An 18,446-nucleotide genomic window follows, 5' to 3' on the forward strand; every position below is an offset into this window, starting at 1 on the left:
TATTTTAACCTCTCTTATTTCTTAACTCCTTCCATTTCTTATCCCCTTCCACAACTCCACCTGTTAGCTATATATCTGAATCCCACACAGAATGCTAAACTGCATTTCTAAAATGCCCAAATTTTACTCTACTTCCCTTACACTAATTCTCTACTTTCTATAACTACTTACACTGACTATACCCCCCTTCATATTACCCCACTCAAACACTTTCATTAACTTTTTTTTCTCTCTACCACTGCTAAGGACTACTACCCTTTTTCAGCTACTGTAAGACAAATGGTACCTTTAAGTTTTGTTCCAACTTTCTTTGCACCACCTTTTTAACTTTTATTTTCCTGTTAAACACAATCATATGTGTGCTGCTGCGTACTGCATTAATATTTTGAATATTGCTATGCTATGTTAACAATTTTATTAGTTTAATAAGAATCCCAGATACCAGTTGCTTGTGTTATGTTTTTACTAGCAATTATGTATATTATTTGACTTTAACAAATGCAAAAAAAGTAAATAAATTCCCTTTTTACACAATACACATGGATATCATAAACTGTCACTTCTGCAATTATGTTCCAAATGGGGTTTCACAGTTGAACTGCAAGATAATTTATTTATTGACATTTGATAAATGTGAAAGTCCAACTGTGTAGAAGCCCATTTTCAGCAGAGGCCCAGGGAGGAAAGATCCAAATTACAAAACATTTTAAGAACAATAATTCTACAATCTTCAAAAATAAAACAAAAACATCTGCAGTTTAATTACAACAAATTAGCGATAATATATAAACATTTTTAAGGATCAGTGCAAGCTATATGGCAATTATTTAATATTTACAGACAGTTTGTAGAGAAATTAAAGTTAAGTTAGTCTAATACAAACAGGAAATGCAATATGAAGTGAGGGAAAAACAGGCTTATGGTAAATTTAGAGAGAAAGTCAGGGAAGAGAATTTGATAGAAGTAATTGAAGAATGGAGAGTAAGAAGGTACAGTAGAGAGTCGATTATCCAAACGTCAGTTACCCAAAACAACAATCATCCGAACACAGCCTTCCAAAGTTTTTGGGTAGGAAAAATCATTAAGTCTGAATATATAAACATTATATGTATTCACCTATGTGTGTTTGAGCTTGTAGCCCGCTCATGTATGAAAAATATTCTTTATTTTGTCCAGTGGTATTGCTGAAAGGTTGAAGAGTATATTCCCTGTGTGCAGAACAAACAAGATTTTAGAAGTTTTTTATCCAGTTCAATTATATGTTTGATCATCAGAACTACCTTAGGTCTCAATTAGTTCTGATAATCGACTCTCTGCTGTCTAAAGAATAAAAAGGTACTTGCTCACATTTAGGGATCTAGTGTATCCTGGTTTTGAGCAAGAACAGAGACAGAATTTAGCTAGGAAGTCTTTCAGAGTAGTTTTGAAAGATGGGAGGGAGGATACTGACCTGATGGATACATGTAAGGAGTTCCAGGCCTTAGCAACCATGTATGAGTACCGGACAATGCCCAGCAGATTTGATAGATTTGTAGACAGACAGGAGTGTTTGGTCAATGGATTGCAATGACCAACTGGGAACATAGTTGTGTACAGTAGTTTTTAGTGCTGGATAGGCAGATGTATGCTGGATAATTTTATAGATGGTAAGAGGCTGTATATGTTAGTTGATAAGGCAGTTCTAACCAATTTAGGTTTTTTATCAATGGTGGGTTATGAAACGGGTATTTGCTGCAAAATTAGCAACTTTATTATAGCATTGTTTACGTTTTAATTTTTGTGAAGCCTGGAGGTTAATAAGGATGGGAGCACCATAAAGAAGTGTGTGTGTGTGTGTGTGTGTGTGTGTGTGTGTGTGTATGTGTGTGTGTGTGTGTTTGGGGGGGGGGGGGGTAGTTTCAGTTTCATTGGTGAGAAAGCTTTTTTGAGTTTTTCTTAGGCAATTTTGTATATGGAGGTCGAATCTAAGCTTATCCACCATCATCAAGTGGAGTACCTCAGGGATCAGTCCTGGGACCGCTCTTGTTTGGCATTTACTTCTCTGAAGTACAGGCCAACATTAAGGGACTCTGGCTAACAAAGTTCGCAGATGATTGCAAACTGGGAGCCATTACTGAATCCCCAATGATGTGGATACTCTACAAAAGGGCCTTACAGAAACAGATGTTTGGTGCCATAACCATAGGCTCAAGCTCAATGCCAAGAAATGTATAGTTATCCACTTTGGGAAAAAAACATGTACCCGTGAATTACCACATAGGTGGTAGTACACTAAACACCAAAAGTGTGATAAGAGACTTAGGGACACAGGTGGACAGTGGTCTCTCCTTCGATAACCACATCGCTACAACAGTCAGGAAATCCTTCTATGTGGCACACCTCATCACTAAGGGCTTTTCATCCAGAAAAAAAGGAGGTCATTGTCCCACTGTACTCATCCCTCATTAGACCCATTATAGAATACAACACTCCATTTGGTATGTACCTCTCAAGACATCTGTAACAACTGGAAAGGCCGCAGAAATACCTCACTAAAAGAATCACAGGCCTAAAGCAGATGCCCTACGCTGACCGCCTTAAAAAACTCCAGCTATACTCTGTTGCATATCGTCTACTCAGAGGCAATCTCTGCTTAACATACAAGGTCATGTCAAACCCAGAGCTGTTGGACATGCTACACTTAAAGAAATCCCAATCCCTCAGAGCCACACGCCCCAGGGATCTAAACCTTGTCATCACAATAAACAAAACATGCTGGAGGGATAGGTTCCTGACCCAAAGACTCCCCAGACTCTGGAATAGACTGCTCATACATGTCAAGCAGAGCGCCTCTTTGGCCATCTTCAAAAGGAACCTTGATGATTGGATGGGAGAAAGAAAATTCACCCCAGGATTACGTCAGTTGCCCTGCTAGACAGGGGTCCAGGGAAGTAAATAGTGTGGGAAGAAATAGCCAGGGAATTGTTATGGCTCAGCTTGTATAGGCCCTAGCCAATAGCCTAGTTCCAACCTATGAACCCCTAATAATTTGCTATGAGAAGTGACTTCAATGGTTGTTTTATTGAGAGAGAAGGCTTTAAATTTTGTTTTTTGTTTTTTTTTTGTGAGAGGGGGATTTGGGGAGAAAAAAGTACAGTTGTGTACACTTACCACAAATGTAGATGTTAGAGTGTATTCACTGTTGCAGTCATTACATTTGGGTAATCCTGCTGGCAGGTTGCCCTCAGCCGGCCTGAATTCCAAAAGTCTTGGATCCTGCGTCGACTGCTGTCGCCCCTTCCCTGACGTCAGGTCGTCAGGGGTATAAAAGAAGCAGCCGACGCCATTTTCTTCAGTTTTTCTTGCCCCAAATGTCAGGTGCCCCCAAAAAGGGTAGCCAAACTTTATGCATATATTCAGAAATACATCAATATAAATTTTACCTTCATCTATAAGCAAATACACCACATAAGTAGTATAAATCAGAGAGGAAAGATAAGATCCAAAAGAAAAAGGGGGAAGGCGGGAGGGTAACCTGGACTGCAACAGTGAATACACTCTAACATCTACATTTATGGTAAGTGTACACAACTGTACTATGTTCTTCATGTTTCACTGTTGCAGTCATAACATTTGGGTAGAGTCCCAAAGCTATGGTTGGGAGGCTGGAACTAGACAGCAGTAGGAGTGGCTATGAGGCCCTGCAGAACTGCAGTGGCAAAGCCTGCCCTGGATTTAGAGTAAAGTGGCAGATGATAATGCTTTGTAAAGGTGTGCACTGAACTCCAGGTTGCTGCCTCTAAAATGTCTGTGGTAGGTACTCCCCTGAGAAAGGCTGCTGAGGTGGCTGCAGCTCTGGTGGAATGAGGCCTAATGCCCTTAGGCACTGGCTTGCCATGGTATAAGTAGCAGAAATGAATGCAGTGGCCTAACCACTTAGAAATAGTCTGCTTTGAGATAGGCTTTCTTTGTGATCCTGCAGCATATGCCACTAGTAATTGCTCTGTTTTCTTGAAAGCTTTGGTTCTGTCCAAGTAGAATCTAAGCTGTCTGTGTACGTCCAAAGAATGCAGAATTCTCTCCCCCTTGTTCTGTGGATTTGGGTAAAAAGTAGGCAGATGGATGGCTTGGTTAAGATCCACACTGGACACTACTTTAGGCATAAATGTTGGGTTTGCCCTCAGGGAGACTCTGTCCGGATGAAAAATTATGAAAGGTTCCACCGCCATGAGTGCCTGTAGCTCTGAAACTAGTCTTGCAGAAGTAATTGCTAAGAGCAGAGCTGTTTTCCAAGATAAAAACTTCTTATCAGCTGTAGCTGCTGGCTCAAAAGGAGGCAGGGTGAGCTTTTCCAAGACATAGTTGAGGCCCCATGCAGGTATTGGTAGTCTTCTTGGGGGCCTTAAATCTTTGGCTCCTCTGAGGTACTGCCTTAATAAAGGGTGAGAAAAAAGTGGTGGCTTTGTTTTGTAATGAACCGAAATGGCAGAGGCATGAATTTTAATAGATGAAAAAGATAGGCCTTTGTCCAGCATCTCAGTTAAGTATTGCAAAATCTGAGGAATATTTGGTACCACTGTATCAGTTCCTTGTGCCTGGTTCCAGGCACAGAATCTCTTCCATTTTCCAGCATAAGACTTTCTAGTACTAGGCCTTCTGGCTTCCAGAATGACATCCATCACAGCTTTACTGAGAGGTGTTTTTTGTATGTCTACATTATCCGTCATGCTGCCAAGTTTAATGTCCTGAGTTGACTGTGCATGATCTGATTGTTTTGCTGGGACACTAGTCGAGGTATTTGAGGTAAGGTCCAAGCCAGGTATAGAGATAAGTTCCTTAGAATTGGATACCAGTAGTGACGTGGCCAGTCTGGGGCAATCAGTATCATCTTTGGCTTCTTCTGTCTGACCTTTAGTAGCACCTAGGGGAGGAGAGGCAGTGGAGGAAAGGCATATACTGATAGGGTGTCCACTTTCCATGCTTGTCTGTGATAAGTCCTTGTGCAGAATCTTTTTAGTTGGTAATTGAGAGGGGAGGCAAACAGATCTATGTCCAGGCATCCCCATTTCCTTGTTACCATGCTGAAGACTTGTGGATCCAGCTTCCACTCGTGGGGATCCATGAGGTTTCTGCTTAGTTCGTCTGCCAGAGTATTTTCTTTTCCTGGCAGGAATTGTACCTGCAGATGTACTTGGTAAGTCAAAGCTGTGTCCCACAAGGTCATGGCTAGTCTGCAAAGGGGGTAAGAGTGTGTGCCCACCTGCTTGTTTATATACCACATGACCGTGGTGTTGTCTGTCTTTATCAGTAGTTGTCCCGGATGAAGTAGGTCCTTGAAGGCTGTCAGGGCATTTTGAACAGCTAACATCTCTTTTTGATTGATATGTAGATGCATTTGGTTTGAGGACCATGTGCCCTGAATGCCTCTTCCTGCCATGTGGGCTCCCCAGGCATAATCTGATGCATCCGTCGTTAGTGTTTGCCTGGCTGGAGGTAATGTGAATGGCTGTCCCTTGTTCTGGTGGCAAGCCTTTGCCCACCATCGAAACTCCTGTTGCAGGCAGGGAATGAGAGTAATGACTGTTTCCAGGCTGTGGCAATGTTGAGTCCAAACACTTTTTAGGGACCATTGAAGTTTCCTCATATGCAGTCTTGCATATGGAATTAGAAGGATGCAGGATGCCATGAAGCCCAAAGCCTGCAGAATTTTTCTTGCAGATAACTGGGCCATTATTGCCAGCATTTTGAAATAGGTAATCAGTTGCCTTTGTTTGTCTGGTGTGAGATAAGCCATCTGGGCAGTTGTATTCAAGCTTGCACCCAGGAATATTATCTCTCGTGAGGATACTAGTTTTGATTTCTTTTTGTTGACTGTGTACCCTAGGCATGATAGAAGTCTTTTCACAAACGCCAGATGTTGAAGAAGAATGTCCTCCTTCTCTGCTTGAATGGGACAGTCGTCCAAGTAAGGATATATTTGTATTCCTCTTTGTCTGCAGAATGCAATTACTGGTGCCAGGCACTTTGTAAAGACCCACAGTAGATAAGCCAAAGGGCAGTGCAGAGAATTGGTAATGCATTGAACCAGCCTTGAAACTTGGGTATCGTCTGCATGATTGTCTGATTGGAACATGCAGGTATGCCTCTTTTAGGTCTAAAGTCACAAGCCAAGCATTCTTGCCCAACATGGGCAGAAGCTCCTGCAAAGTCAACATTTTGAATTTTGGAATATCCAGTAAAGTGTTCAGAATAGATAAATCCAGTATTGGCCTCAAGGCCTTGTCCTTTCTGGGTACCAGGAACAGTCTTGAGTAAAATCCTTGTCCCTGCTCTTGTTCTGGTACTTGTTGAATGGCCCCCATGTCCATGAGGGATCAGACTTGTTTCTGCGCCTCTGCCCATTGATTTTTTGGCAGATCTGGCCATCTGTTTGCCCTTGGTATAGTATGGAATTGGAACTTGTATCCTTGTGACACTATGTTTAGAACCCACTTGTCCTGGGTTATGATGTGCCAATTTTGAGCAAAAAGTACTAATTTTCCCCCTAAGGGTGCTGCCAGAAGATAAGTGCTTGGTGCAGGCATGGGGAAGTCATTGGGACTGTTTTCTGTATGTTTGTGATCTATCTTCTCCAGCTTTGGAGGTAGAAGCACCCCATTGTTTGGGCCTGTAAGAACCTTGCGCTTGGGATCTACCCCTAGGGCGTCTGGTTCTGTCCCTTTGAGGTCTGTCTGACACAGGAAAGGACCAATTTTTGTAGGCCAGTGTCTACTAAACCAGGGTGGCTAAAAAATCTTTGACAGTTTGCATAGATTAAGCTTTGTCCTCCATTTTTCTTTAACACCTCTTCTGCCTTAACACCAAACAAAGTATGCTGCAAAGGTGCATCTAGTAATTTAACTTTAACATGATCAGGCAGATTTTGTTCCTTTAACCAAGCATGCATCCTAATTACAGAACCCGTAACTGCGGCCCTGCAGGAGGCCTCCAAAGGATCAAAACCACATTGCAAAGTATGCTTTCCAACTTGTTCTGCTGCATACAATAAATCCTGCATTTCCTTGTTTTCTGCACATTCAGAATTTAACAACATTTTCTGTTTAAGCAATCCCATGACATGTTGCTGATACTTAAGCATATGAAATTGACAGTTTAAGGCCCTTATAGCCAAAATTGCAGATGTGTAAACCTTGTTTCCCCATCTATCCAGTGCCCTTGAATCCCTGTCAGAGGGGATTAGGTTTTTTTTTTTGTTTGTTTGTTTTTTGCAGTGGAAGCCTTAACTCCCTTAGGACCCTGTGAAATAGTTTCTGGGTCAGCAGCAGGGTTTTTAAAAATAAATTTGGGTGAGTCAGGAACTCTAATATCTGTCAGGCTTAACAGGAGCTGGGGGTAAGGTGTCAGGGGTCAGACTAGTCTCCGAAAACACATAATCTACAATGTCTAACACAGGTGGAATAGCTAGAGGCCTGTGCTGAGGTAGTAAAAGAAAATCCCTGAGCCTCATTTTAGATTCTGAAAAATCTTGGCTCTCCCAGTGGAAATGCTCCCTCATGGTATGCAAGGTTTCCCCAAAGGAATAGTCCTCAGGAGGAGATGCTGAAGGTATAGATTCCTCAGCATCAGAATCCTCATGGGGGGAAGAGAATATTCCTGATCAGAAGAAATAGAAACCTGATCTGAAGATTCAGAGTCAGCGTCTTGCCTAGGCCTCTTATCAGGAGGGGGATGGGAACCCCTGATCAAGGTAATCAAGTCTTCGGCCATTTTGAGCATCTGTTTTTTGGGCATAGAGGCCTGTCCATGTGGCTCTTGAGTTTGTTTCCTTGCTTTAGTCTTTGCCTTTGATGTTGAAGTCGTTTTAATGTAAAGATGTTTAGGTCTGAATACACCCTCAGAAGCCGGTGCCTGCACAGTGGCTCCAGACCCATCTAAGGGATTAGCATCCAAGGCTCCAATACCTTGCGCATCCAGCAGCATGGCCGACTCCACGCGGGAGTCAGTAGCGGCCTGCGACTGTAACGTAGTGGGCGTCAGGGGCTGCGAAAGTGCCTCGCTGAGAACCGGCGACTGGCTTAGAAGAAGCTTCATCGTCGGTTTTGGGCCTTGGTTGTTTTTCTTTTTCTTTGTGTTTTTTGTGAACTCCGGTAGTCGGATGGCTATCCGACGACATTTCAGGATAATTAAACCGGCGTCCAAAAAAGTTTAAAGCAAAATCATACCGACGCTTAATAGTGCATTGGTTAAATCTAGCACAAAACCGACAACCAGTGACATTGCGATCAGGGCCTAGGCAAGGAATACAATAAGAATGAAAATTCTTATGAGGTATTTGCTTTCCGCAAAAAATACAATTATTAACTTTTTCTGACATCGGTCTGGAGCAAGAAAAAAGTTTCCCCAATGGGGTACTTAGCTTTATTGAAGACTTCGGATCTGAAACTCAAACACGAAAATTTCAGGAGTCGGCCAACCAGCACTTGCGAACTGCTTCTGCTTCGGGCACTGCGCGGCAAGAAAGACTGAAGAAAATGGCATCGGCTGCTTCTTTTATACCCCTGACGACCTGATGTCAGGGAAGGGGCAACAGCAGCCGATGCAGGACCCAAGACTTTGGAATTCAGGCCAGCTGAGGGCAACCTGCCAGCAGGATTACCCAAATGTAATGAATGCAACAGTGAAACACAAAGAACATGTAGTTTAGTCATTTTCAGTTGAGCATGAGTTGTGAGTTACAAAGCATATTCCAGTGGCTTTTAAAGCTTCCCGAGTAATTTTCTGGAGATGTACCATGTTGTCAGGTATACAAATGAAGGTGGAATCTTCCGAGTATTGTATTAGAGTTGCCTGTTGTGTGGGATGCATAGGTGCTGGTGAAAATGTTAAAGAGAAGGGGATCAAGGACAGGGCCTTGCACACCATGGTGATTGGGAGGTAAGGAGAGAGCATGCAGTGCCATTTTACTGACTGATACCTATTGGATAGGTAGCTTTTGAACCACAGGAGGGCGGGCTGAGAGAGACCTAATGAGGACATCTGAAGTAGAAGTTTGCAGTGACAAACTGTATCAAAGGCTTTAGACAAGTTTAGAAATAAGGAAGAGACTAGTTTGCCATTATCTCTAACTTTACTAATAGCATCTGTATAAGTTAGAAGGGCAGTTCTTGTACTATGGGAAGGATGGAAACTAAGTTGTGCAGAACATGGGCATTCTTCCTGCTGGAGATAGTCTAGCAATTGCTTTTGAATACATTTTCAAGTATTTTGCCAAGGGGAGATAAGATTGCTATAGGTCTAGTTATTAATGTCTGTTGAAATTCCTCCTGTGTGTCTTTTTCCAGAGAGAGGGAACGTGGGATTCCTGGATTGACCAATTTATAAGGACTGAGACAGTACAGGCAATACTGTTGACTGCTGTTTTTAGGTACGCACTTGGAAGGGCATCAGCTATAGAAAAGCATGGTTTACGTTTTTCTTAAGAGTAGCTTTACATAGGATATGGGTACAGGTTTGAAGGTGAAAGTGGATGTGGTGATCTGTGGCTGTTGGGTAGGGTTGGGATTAGATGTTGAGGAATCATTGGTCAGAGATGCTATACTATCTATAAAATAAGAGTTGAACTGTATTGCAGTTTCCCAGTGGTGAGTTATCTGGAGAGGGGTTTGGGTTGAATTTTTGGCTGGAATGTAAGATTTCTTTAATGGATATCCAAAATTTTTAGGGTTGTGATTATTATTATTCTGAAAGTTATTATAGTATAGTTTTCTCGCCTTCACTATTTACTTTTTAGTATGACTGCGAAGCATTCTAAAGTTTTCAATATACTGAGGTGTTTTTATATTTTTGCCATTCTTTCCACGATTTTTCCCTCTCCTGCAATAGCATTCTACTCTTTTTAGGCAGCCAAATTGCATTATTTGTTTTTAGTCTTTTTCTTCTAGGAGATGCAAGTCTATTTAGGATATTTAGAAAAGTTGTAATGAATTTATTTACAGTATTGTCTAAGGGGAGGAATTTTAGGAAGTTCCAGTTAATAGATGATAGTGTAGTAATGAACATTTCTGGGTTAAACTTGGAAAGGTGGTGTGTGTTTCTTATAAATATGCTGTTTAACTGGATGAGTGAGATGTCTGGTCATATAGACTGGGACATGATCACTGACAGAGTCTGAGACTGGACTAGTGGTGGTGTATTTACTACCGTCTGACAATCGGGTCCAATCCAATAGGGAATTTTATGTCTTGCTATAATGTGTGGGGCTATTAATTAGTTGTGTGAAACCATACAAGCTCATGCTAGAAGTAGAGGAGTTAGAGTTTATGTCCAACAAACTGACATTCACATCACCTAGCAGTATTTTTTCTTGTGGAAATGTTATGGGTATCCAATGTAGGATATCTTCCAGTATAGCTGTATTGTCATCAAGAGGGATGTAAAGGACAGTAATACATATTTGTTTATAATTGTTTATTTTAAGGAAAGCAATAAGAAGCTCTACAGAACTAAGTTTTGGTACTGGTTTGCTGTAAGGGGAAACGTGGTAGGTGCTGGGAAATATTAAAGTAATTCCACCACTCTTCCTCTTTATACTGTCATTACGGATGATATTATAGCCAGGAGGAATAACTTCAGTCATATTTATGTTGGGTTTAATCCAAGTTTCAGTTACAGTGAGAACATCAGGCTTATGTTGGGTAATGCATTCATGTAGTTCAGCAGTTTTATTTCTTATGCGTCTAACATTTATTGCAGTAAAAATTGGATCACCTGGGTTGAGGATTGGCTGCTGTTGAGTTAGATAAAAGTGTAGGACAGAATCATCTTTGTGTTCATTGTAACAGGTGGGGCCAAGATTAAGATGTATATCTCCTCCTAGAAGGATTTTAGCTATTGGAAAATTATGCATAATGTTTTTTTTTTTGGAGAGGATTCTTGCACTTAATTTTGTTTTAGTTTGAGCTGAAGTGCAGTTAATCAGTCTACATATGGAATAAAGGTGAGGGGCAATATTACACAGGTTTGGTGCAATGTGTGTAGAGTGCAAAGAGGAAGTATGGAATAGAGGGGCATGAAATGCTACAGTATAATGATGTAGTCAAAATAAGAGGAAACAAGGGTTTATCTGAAAAAAAGTAAAAGATACAATGTGAAATAGAAAGGTACTGTTAGGGAAGGTTGTGATTATGAATGTAAACAGTACAAAGCAATATGGGAAGGAAAAAGATAGTTGGGAATGGGGCTAAATATTACATGAAAATAGAGAAGTAGGAAACAAGAAACAGAACTGTATGCACAGAAGTAGTAAGGTCATGGGGGGGGGGGGGTGAATAAGAGTCCGTTCCTGGGGCTAAATAACTGGCATATGCAGTATACTCTACTGGTCAAGAAAAAGGGGACAGTGGCCAACTTAGTAAGAGGTCTTTACAGTGTGCATATTTCACAAAGACTTTCAATCACATAGCAGTCATGTATTCGAATGATTAAAGTTAATAGACAACAAGGTTCTTCATGATAAATGTGCTTATATTATAAAATGACAACATTCTCAGTAAACTTGTAGAAGTAGGGCCTTGTGGCAGAGTTCCTGCAGTATCAAGGTTAGATGTAGTGACCGCAGGCTATTATACAATGACAAAAGTCTCAGTAAACTTCCAGGTGTATGGCCTTGTGACAACTCCAGCAGTATCGAGGTCAGATGTAGTGACTGCAGGCTATTATACAATGGCAAAAGTCTCAGTAAACTTGTAGGAGTACGGCCTTGTGGCACAGTTCCTGCAGTATCAAGGTCAGATGCAGTGACCACGGAAGCTGCTCTATGACAGGAGATGGTGACATTTTGGAAAGGCTTTCTTAGGTAAAGCATTCTTTTATTTTCAAACTTCTTTTACATTTATCTTGCATAATGTTTTTTTCTTTCATGCTTATTTATCATAAATGCATTTATCTCGTATACTTCTATAGATTTGTTTGCTTATATTCTTCTCTTAGCATTGTGTATTTTATTGTGAGTGATACCAATCTATGGTAATTTGTATTCGGTGGAGCTTTTCTTCCGGGTCTCTGCTGAAAATGGCTTCTTGACCAGTCGGACTTTCCCAGTAAACAAATGTCAATCACTAAATCAATAAATAAAAGACGTGATGCTTTTACATTTAACAAGAAACATATGCTCAACATTTAAAAGAGAAGCCATACACTTTTTATGCAGTCGTTCATTTTTTAAAACCTGCTTTATGTTATTAATGGTCATGGGGAGCTGAGCCTATGTCCACTGCAGACAATACACAAAAACAAGCAAGTTAGAAACTCACCAATCACCCATCTGTTTTTCATTGGGGTGTGAAAACAAGACACCTCCCACCCAAGAGTTCACAAAACTACTAGAATCCACTTTCTTCTAAGGCTGTGATGATCACACAGGTTACGCTGATTAAATTAAGTATATTTTAGTGATGATGTAAAACTAAAAATATGGGAAATAAACTGCAGGAATGCCAGAGAGGTGTGCCAGTTGTTCGTGACTGCAAGCTTACAACAATGCAAAATTGTTTACCACAGCTACATTATGTTAAGATGATCACAATAATGTAAATCACTTATGAAATATCATGTATTAAAGCTAACTGATTACTATAAGGTAAGACAATACATACTGAATTTTCATCTTCCTCTTCCAATACCCTTTGCTGTTCTTGGTGTTTCTTCACCTTGATTTCCATAGCTTCTGTGATTAGGTCTCTTAAGATAGACACTGGTTTGCAATTTTTTATGAATGAATGCTGCACCAAAACAAAGCAAAACAAAACACAACATATTCAGGCTACAGTTGTAAGCTTTCTAAGGAAAGAACAACTTCAAAGTAAAATTCTGCCTCCAAACTCTATCCTGACACTATATGCAGTAAAAGCATTCAGCATGAACTCTTACCTTTTGATGGGTAGTTAAAATAACAAATTTCAAATTTAAACAGGAGACTATTCAAGCCAGATTTCCCCAAATCAAACCATAGTAACTGTACATCTTATTAAAAAGCTTAGTCATAGTTTCACTACTATTTACTTAACCTAATTACAATATTTTTGGAAAATCAATGGATTAAGAAAGGGAAAGCGAGTGCATATGGAAAGGAAGAGATCTGACTGCAACAGTTTAAGACATTTCTTCTCAAGTTCTGATGATCTCTTCTTTTTATGTGCCTTCTGATAAGTATTGTTTCTTGAATGCAGAGGGCAGCACTGAAGTTAAGACTATGAAAATATTGCTGGTAGAGACGCACAAAATAAATTATTTGTTCATCAGATCATTAAAAGCTGTCTGCACATGAACAAGGGCCAACAACAAGCTGCTAGTTTTAGCCACACTGCAGACTCTGCAGCTAACAATCATTTAGATAGAAATCAGCATTATTATCTTGATAATGGTGCAGACAGCCAGTGAAATGATATCCGAGAATGTGAGCTGTGAATCTTCTGCCTGTGGCTATTGTCACTATGAAGAGCAGTGAACTATACTGCTGTAAACAGATGAATGAGATACTTAGCTCCCTTTAGTAAAAACTCCATTAGTCTAGGTGACTATCTACCCTTCAACAGACAGACACCTACACCTCCAATATATGATATTCCCAAACATTCCTAAACATAATAAAAATTCTCTCAAGGAGTTAGCAAGTAAACCTACTAGAGGACACAACATACATGATCTGATACTTTCAAATATGGTTGCCTCTTGCACTTGCTTTTAAGCTCACTACCCAGTGAAGTCTGATGACAAGCTTGTGACCTTCTCCTTTAAATTCCCAAAAGCCCCTACAGCAATCCTCAATGAATTTAAAGACTGCAAAAATGACCACCCCAATCTACTATGTGGTGAAATATCAAAATGCACTTAGGACAAGCTTCACTAAGGAATTTTATACCCATTTTGAAAAATGCATAGATCTAGTGGTTCCTACCAGATCAATCAATCACAAGACATTCAAAAACAAACCACTAGTGTGCTTCACTGCCATAACTTAAGTAAACTTTGCAGCAAAAGGAAGAAACTCCTTAAATTAATTATTAGATCCAAAACCCTTCTTCTCAACGATATCAAAAGCACTCAAAAAACTTAAGAAGGCCATGACCTGGTTCCTGAAATCAAAGATGACTATCAATCCTTCTTTACCTATATTAGAGTGCAAAGAAAGAATATCCTACACTGCTGTGTACTTATTCATAACGAAGACTCCTATTCTAACTTTAGTAAGCATTACACATCAGCCAGAAAAAAGAAAAACAGGGTTTAAAAAATGACTACATATTACAAGAACTGAAACAACCAAATGTATTATATACAAAATACTTACTTTCATTAAATGTGTGTGTGCGCGCGCGCACACGTGTGTGAGTAAGCATTTCTGTCTCTTAAAAAGTCACAAAATTAACATGAAGCTTCATTAGACTTGTCACTTCACATATTGTCCTTCACAATTTACAGCATATAGAAACTGTCTGAAAATCACCTAATGAACAAGTCCATCTGACTATACAAATTACACGGACAAATGGTAATGAGGTAGAAAGGAAATATAGAAATGATTTGAAATACAAAATATTTTCTTTTTTTAGACAGCATTTACAATTGACACATGAGTTTACAAACCCTCTGCTTGCACTCAGGATGATTTGCTATTTATATTCAGAATATTCCTAATCATTATCCATTCCTCCTTTTCCAATCAGTGCAACTTGTGGAATTACTACAAATAAAAACTTTTTAAAATGATTGCAGTTGGCAGAAAGTTTATACAACGCAGTCAATATATTACAATTCTTAATCACGTGTGTGTTCATAAATTATGCTGTGCAATTTCTTGTTTGATTTTCGCACATAAAATGAATCACATGCAAAGTCAACATAGACATTGCATACTCAGATGCACAGCTGGTGTATAGGTTCTAGTTGCATTGGCACAATAAACATGAGGGCCTTCTTGTATGAAACCATATGCTGCAATTCAAACATGTACACATGCCATTTTTATTGATTATGTTACTAGACATAACTACCTTGTTCTTGTCTGTTTCAAGAATATATTTTTTTTTAGTATGACTTCTCCTATTAATGAACCCTGGATATGTTCATAAATTACTGAATACTTCAGAACTGGCACTCAAAGTCTTCCAATTATCTTGTATTACAAGAATCTACAGTATGGGTTAAATCCACAGCTATACTCCAGTCAACTTTATCCTCCTCTCTTACTTCTATGGAAATATCTTCTTCCTTCAGAATAATTTCAGCAAGATCTCAGGGTAACTCATCACTGTGAATCTTTTTATTAATTCTATATGCATTCCTTCAACATGGTTATCATCTGTCATGAGTTGATTTGTTCTACCAAGGGTATATCCTCTTTTAAACCATCAGCCCACTGACAGCAGCATTCTTATATGACACACACACATCCAATCTGTGGGATTCAAAATATTTACATACAACTGAATCTAAGAAAGTTATACTCTTCTATTAACCTGTATATAAAACACAATAATTGCGTACTAGAATTAATACAAACTATAACAATTATTCAACTCCCTCTTGGTTCCCTTCTAAATAGAGAAAAAATTATCAATTTCAACAATTGGCTAAGCTTCTGGTGTCATTCAAAGGGGATCCAGTGTCTGTCAGCCTGGGATGACATGCTCGACAAGCCATGCTGCTTCGCTAGAGACGGCTTGCACCTGTCACCCTTATGCTTTTGAATACTAGCCAAGGCTCTTGCCACCCCCATAGTGCCTTTTTTAGGCAAGGCTCAAAAGACAAACCCACCGCCGTAAATAGCACAAGTAAGAAAAAACTGAAGGTAATACTGCTCAATGCCAGAAGTCTAAACCTCAAAATGCATGCACTCGAGGCACTCCTCAGTATGGAGAAAATCGCTATATGTGCAGTAACAGAAACCTGGTTTAAGGCTCCAGAGAGCACCCCAGCACTACCAGGCTATAACTCATACCATACATTTCGGCCACAAAACCCAGACTGAAATACAAAAGGCGGGGGAGTATCCATATTCATCAAGGATACTCACACCTCCAGGTTAGAGGCACAGCACGATGCTTCAGAGATCATCCACGTGCAACTAACAACAGGCAAAACTGCTATTCAAATTATAGCTTGCTACAGATCACCCACCATGTCCCAGGACCCCCACTCCGCATTCTTGAAACACTGGGAAACATAAAGGTGATACCAAACACCCTGATATTGGGTGATTTCAATTACCCAAACATTAACTGGGAGAACTACTCGAGTACAAACTCCCTTGCCCAACATTTCCTAGAATTTATAAACTCAAATGCCCTGGATCAACTAGTCAAAACCCCCACCAGAGGTGACAACATATTGGACCTGGTCATCACCAACATGGGCGACCGGTGTTCCACACCAGAGGTCAACCCCTCAACTGGTTAGATCTGACCATAAACTAATCACTCTGGATATCCACATTCCGCCACCACCCTTGGTCAAAGAAACCACTGTGAAAAACTTTCCAAAAGCAAATGTCACGTTACTTAAGACAGAGGTGGGAAATTTCAAAGCCCCTATGTTAAAGGATAACGCTGTCCAAGCTGCAAAATCCTTTACTAATGCACTCTACGGGCACCTACAAGAATGCATAGATCGTGCTATCCCAAACAAAACCAAGACTCTCTCCTCCAAGAAAAGGAAACCAGTCTGGTGGACCCCTGCCATAAACAAGTTATACAATAGGAGGAGGAAACTAGTACAGAAAAGAGTAAAATCCCAAGAAGGGAAGACATCCCTGATCAGTATCAGCAAGAAACTATGTTCCCTCATAAAATCATCCAAGGTTAGCTTCGAAAGAAAAATTGCCATGGACTCCAAAGATAACCACAAGGCATTCTTTAGCTATGTCAAGGGTCTAAGTGGCAATTCTCAGATCTGCTCTGAGTTAGTGCAGAATGGCACAAAATACACTGAACCGACCGATATAGCCAACATCCTGGCAGACAGGTTCAGTGCAAACTTCACCCCGCTCTCACCCTCAAAAGGGCCCATAACTATACCAAAAGAATGTACTGCCCCTGAAATCACAGACACTCAGGTTAAAACAGCCCTTTCCAAAGCCAAGAACACAGCATCAATGGCTGCGTCCTACACAAGCTCAAAGATGAACTAAACCCTTACCTAAACACACTGTTTAAACTCAGCCTCTCCACAGGCTACGTGCCCACAGAGTGACGCACAGCAACGGTTATTCCGCTCCACAAAGGTGGAGCCACAACGGATCTCGGGAACTATCGCCCTATAAGCCTGACTAGCTTGGTCTGCAAAGCTATGGAGTGCATAATCATGGATCTCATTAACAGAGACATTGGAAACCTCCAAACACTGGACTCTACCCAGTTCGGCTTTGTTAAGGGGAGATCTTGCCTCCTAAACCTGGTGGACTTCTTTGAGACAGTTACTAAGGCTATAGATGAGGGAAAGGTGGTCCACACAGCCTACCCAGAACTCGCAAAGGCCTTCAACACCATTCCCCACTCAGGTATTATACACAAGTTCACCAGCCTGAACATAAACCCCTACGTCACGAGATGGGTTGCCAACTGGCTCACAGACAGAACAAACATGGTAAGAGTTGCAGGAGCTAGGTCTGACTCTAAACCGGTTACAAGTGGCGTTCCCCAGGGCTCAGTCCTAGGACTCCTCCTGTTCGGCATACACTTCTCAGAGGTACAGGCAAGCACAGGAGGACTATGGCTGACCAAGTTCGCAGACGACTGCAAACTAGGAGCTATAATTGACTCTCCAGCTGACAGACATCCTCCAAAAGGGTCTCATTGAGACAGATACCTGGTGTCAAAACCATGGCCTCAAGCTAAATGCCAAACAGTGCATAGTCATCCCCTTTGGAAAAACAAAGTACCCACAAACTACCACATAAGTGGTAGCCCCCTAAATACGGAAGACATAATAAGGGATCTGGGGACCCAAGTAGATAGTAACCTCTCCTTTGATAATCACATTGCCAAAGTGGTTAGAAAATCCTTCAATGTGGCCCACCTAATCACAAAAGGGTTTGCATCCAGATTGAAAGAAGTCACTGGGCCCCTCTACGCATCACTCATCAGACCCATCATAGAGTACAATGCCCCATTTGGGATGTACCTTACAAGACACCTGCAACAACTGGAAAGACCACAGAAGTTCCTCACCAAGAGGATCACTGGCCTCAGGCAGATGTCCTATGCAGCTTGACTGAAGAAACTCCAGCTGTACTCAGTTACATACCGCCTACTCAGAGGTGATCTCTGCCTGACATACAAGGCCATGTCCAACCCAGAATTGATGGACATGCTCCACCTAAAGAAAACCATATCCCCTCAAGCCACACGCTCCAGGTATCTAAACCTCATCACAACAATAAATAGGACATGCTGGAGGGATCGATTCCTGTC

The 18,446-nt window shown here is 40.7% G+C and overlaps 1 protein-coding gene across 1 annotated transcript in view; it reads right to left on the reverse strand.

Moving 5' to 3' along the window:
• The window catches only part of STK3 (serine/threonine kinase 3), a 3,088,627-nt gene that overhangs the window by 1,064,517 nt on the left and 2,005,664 nt on the right, over nucleotides 1-18,446 (reverse strand). Inside the window, exon 8 of the mRNA XM_044065641.1 lies at nucleotides 12,633-12,758. Within this exon, the coding sequence (XP_043921576.1) occupies nucleotides 12,633-12,758 (126 nt within the window). The remainder of the gene's footprint in view (nucleotides 1-12,632; nucleotides 12,759-18,446) is intronic.

The sequence above is a fragment of the Protopterus annectens genome, chromosome 3.part0, assembly GCF_019279795.1.
Source record: "Protopterus annectens isolate FY-2018-M chromosome 3.part0, PAN1.0, whole genome shotgun sequence".
Taxonomy (NCBI): Eukaryota; Metazoa; Chordata; order Ceratodontiformes; family Protopteridae; genus Protopterus; species Protopterus annectens.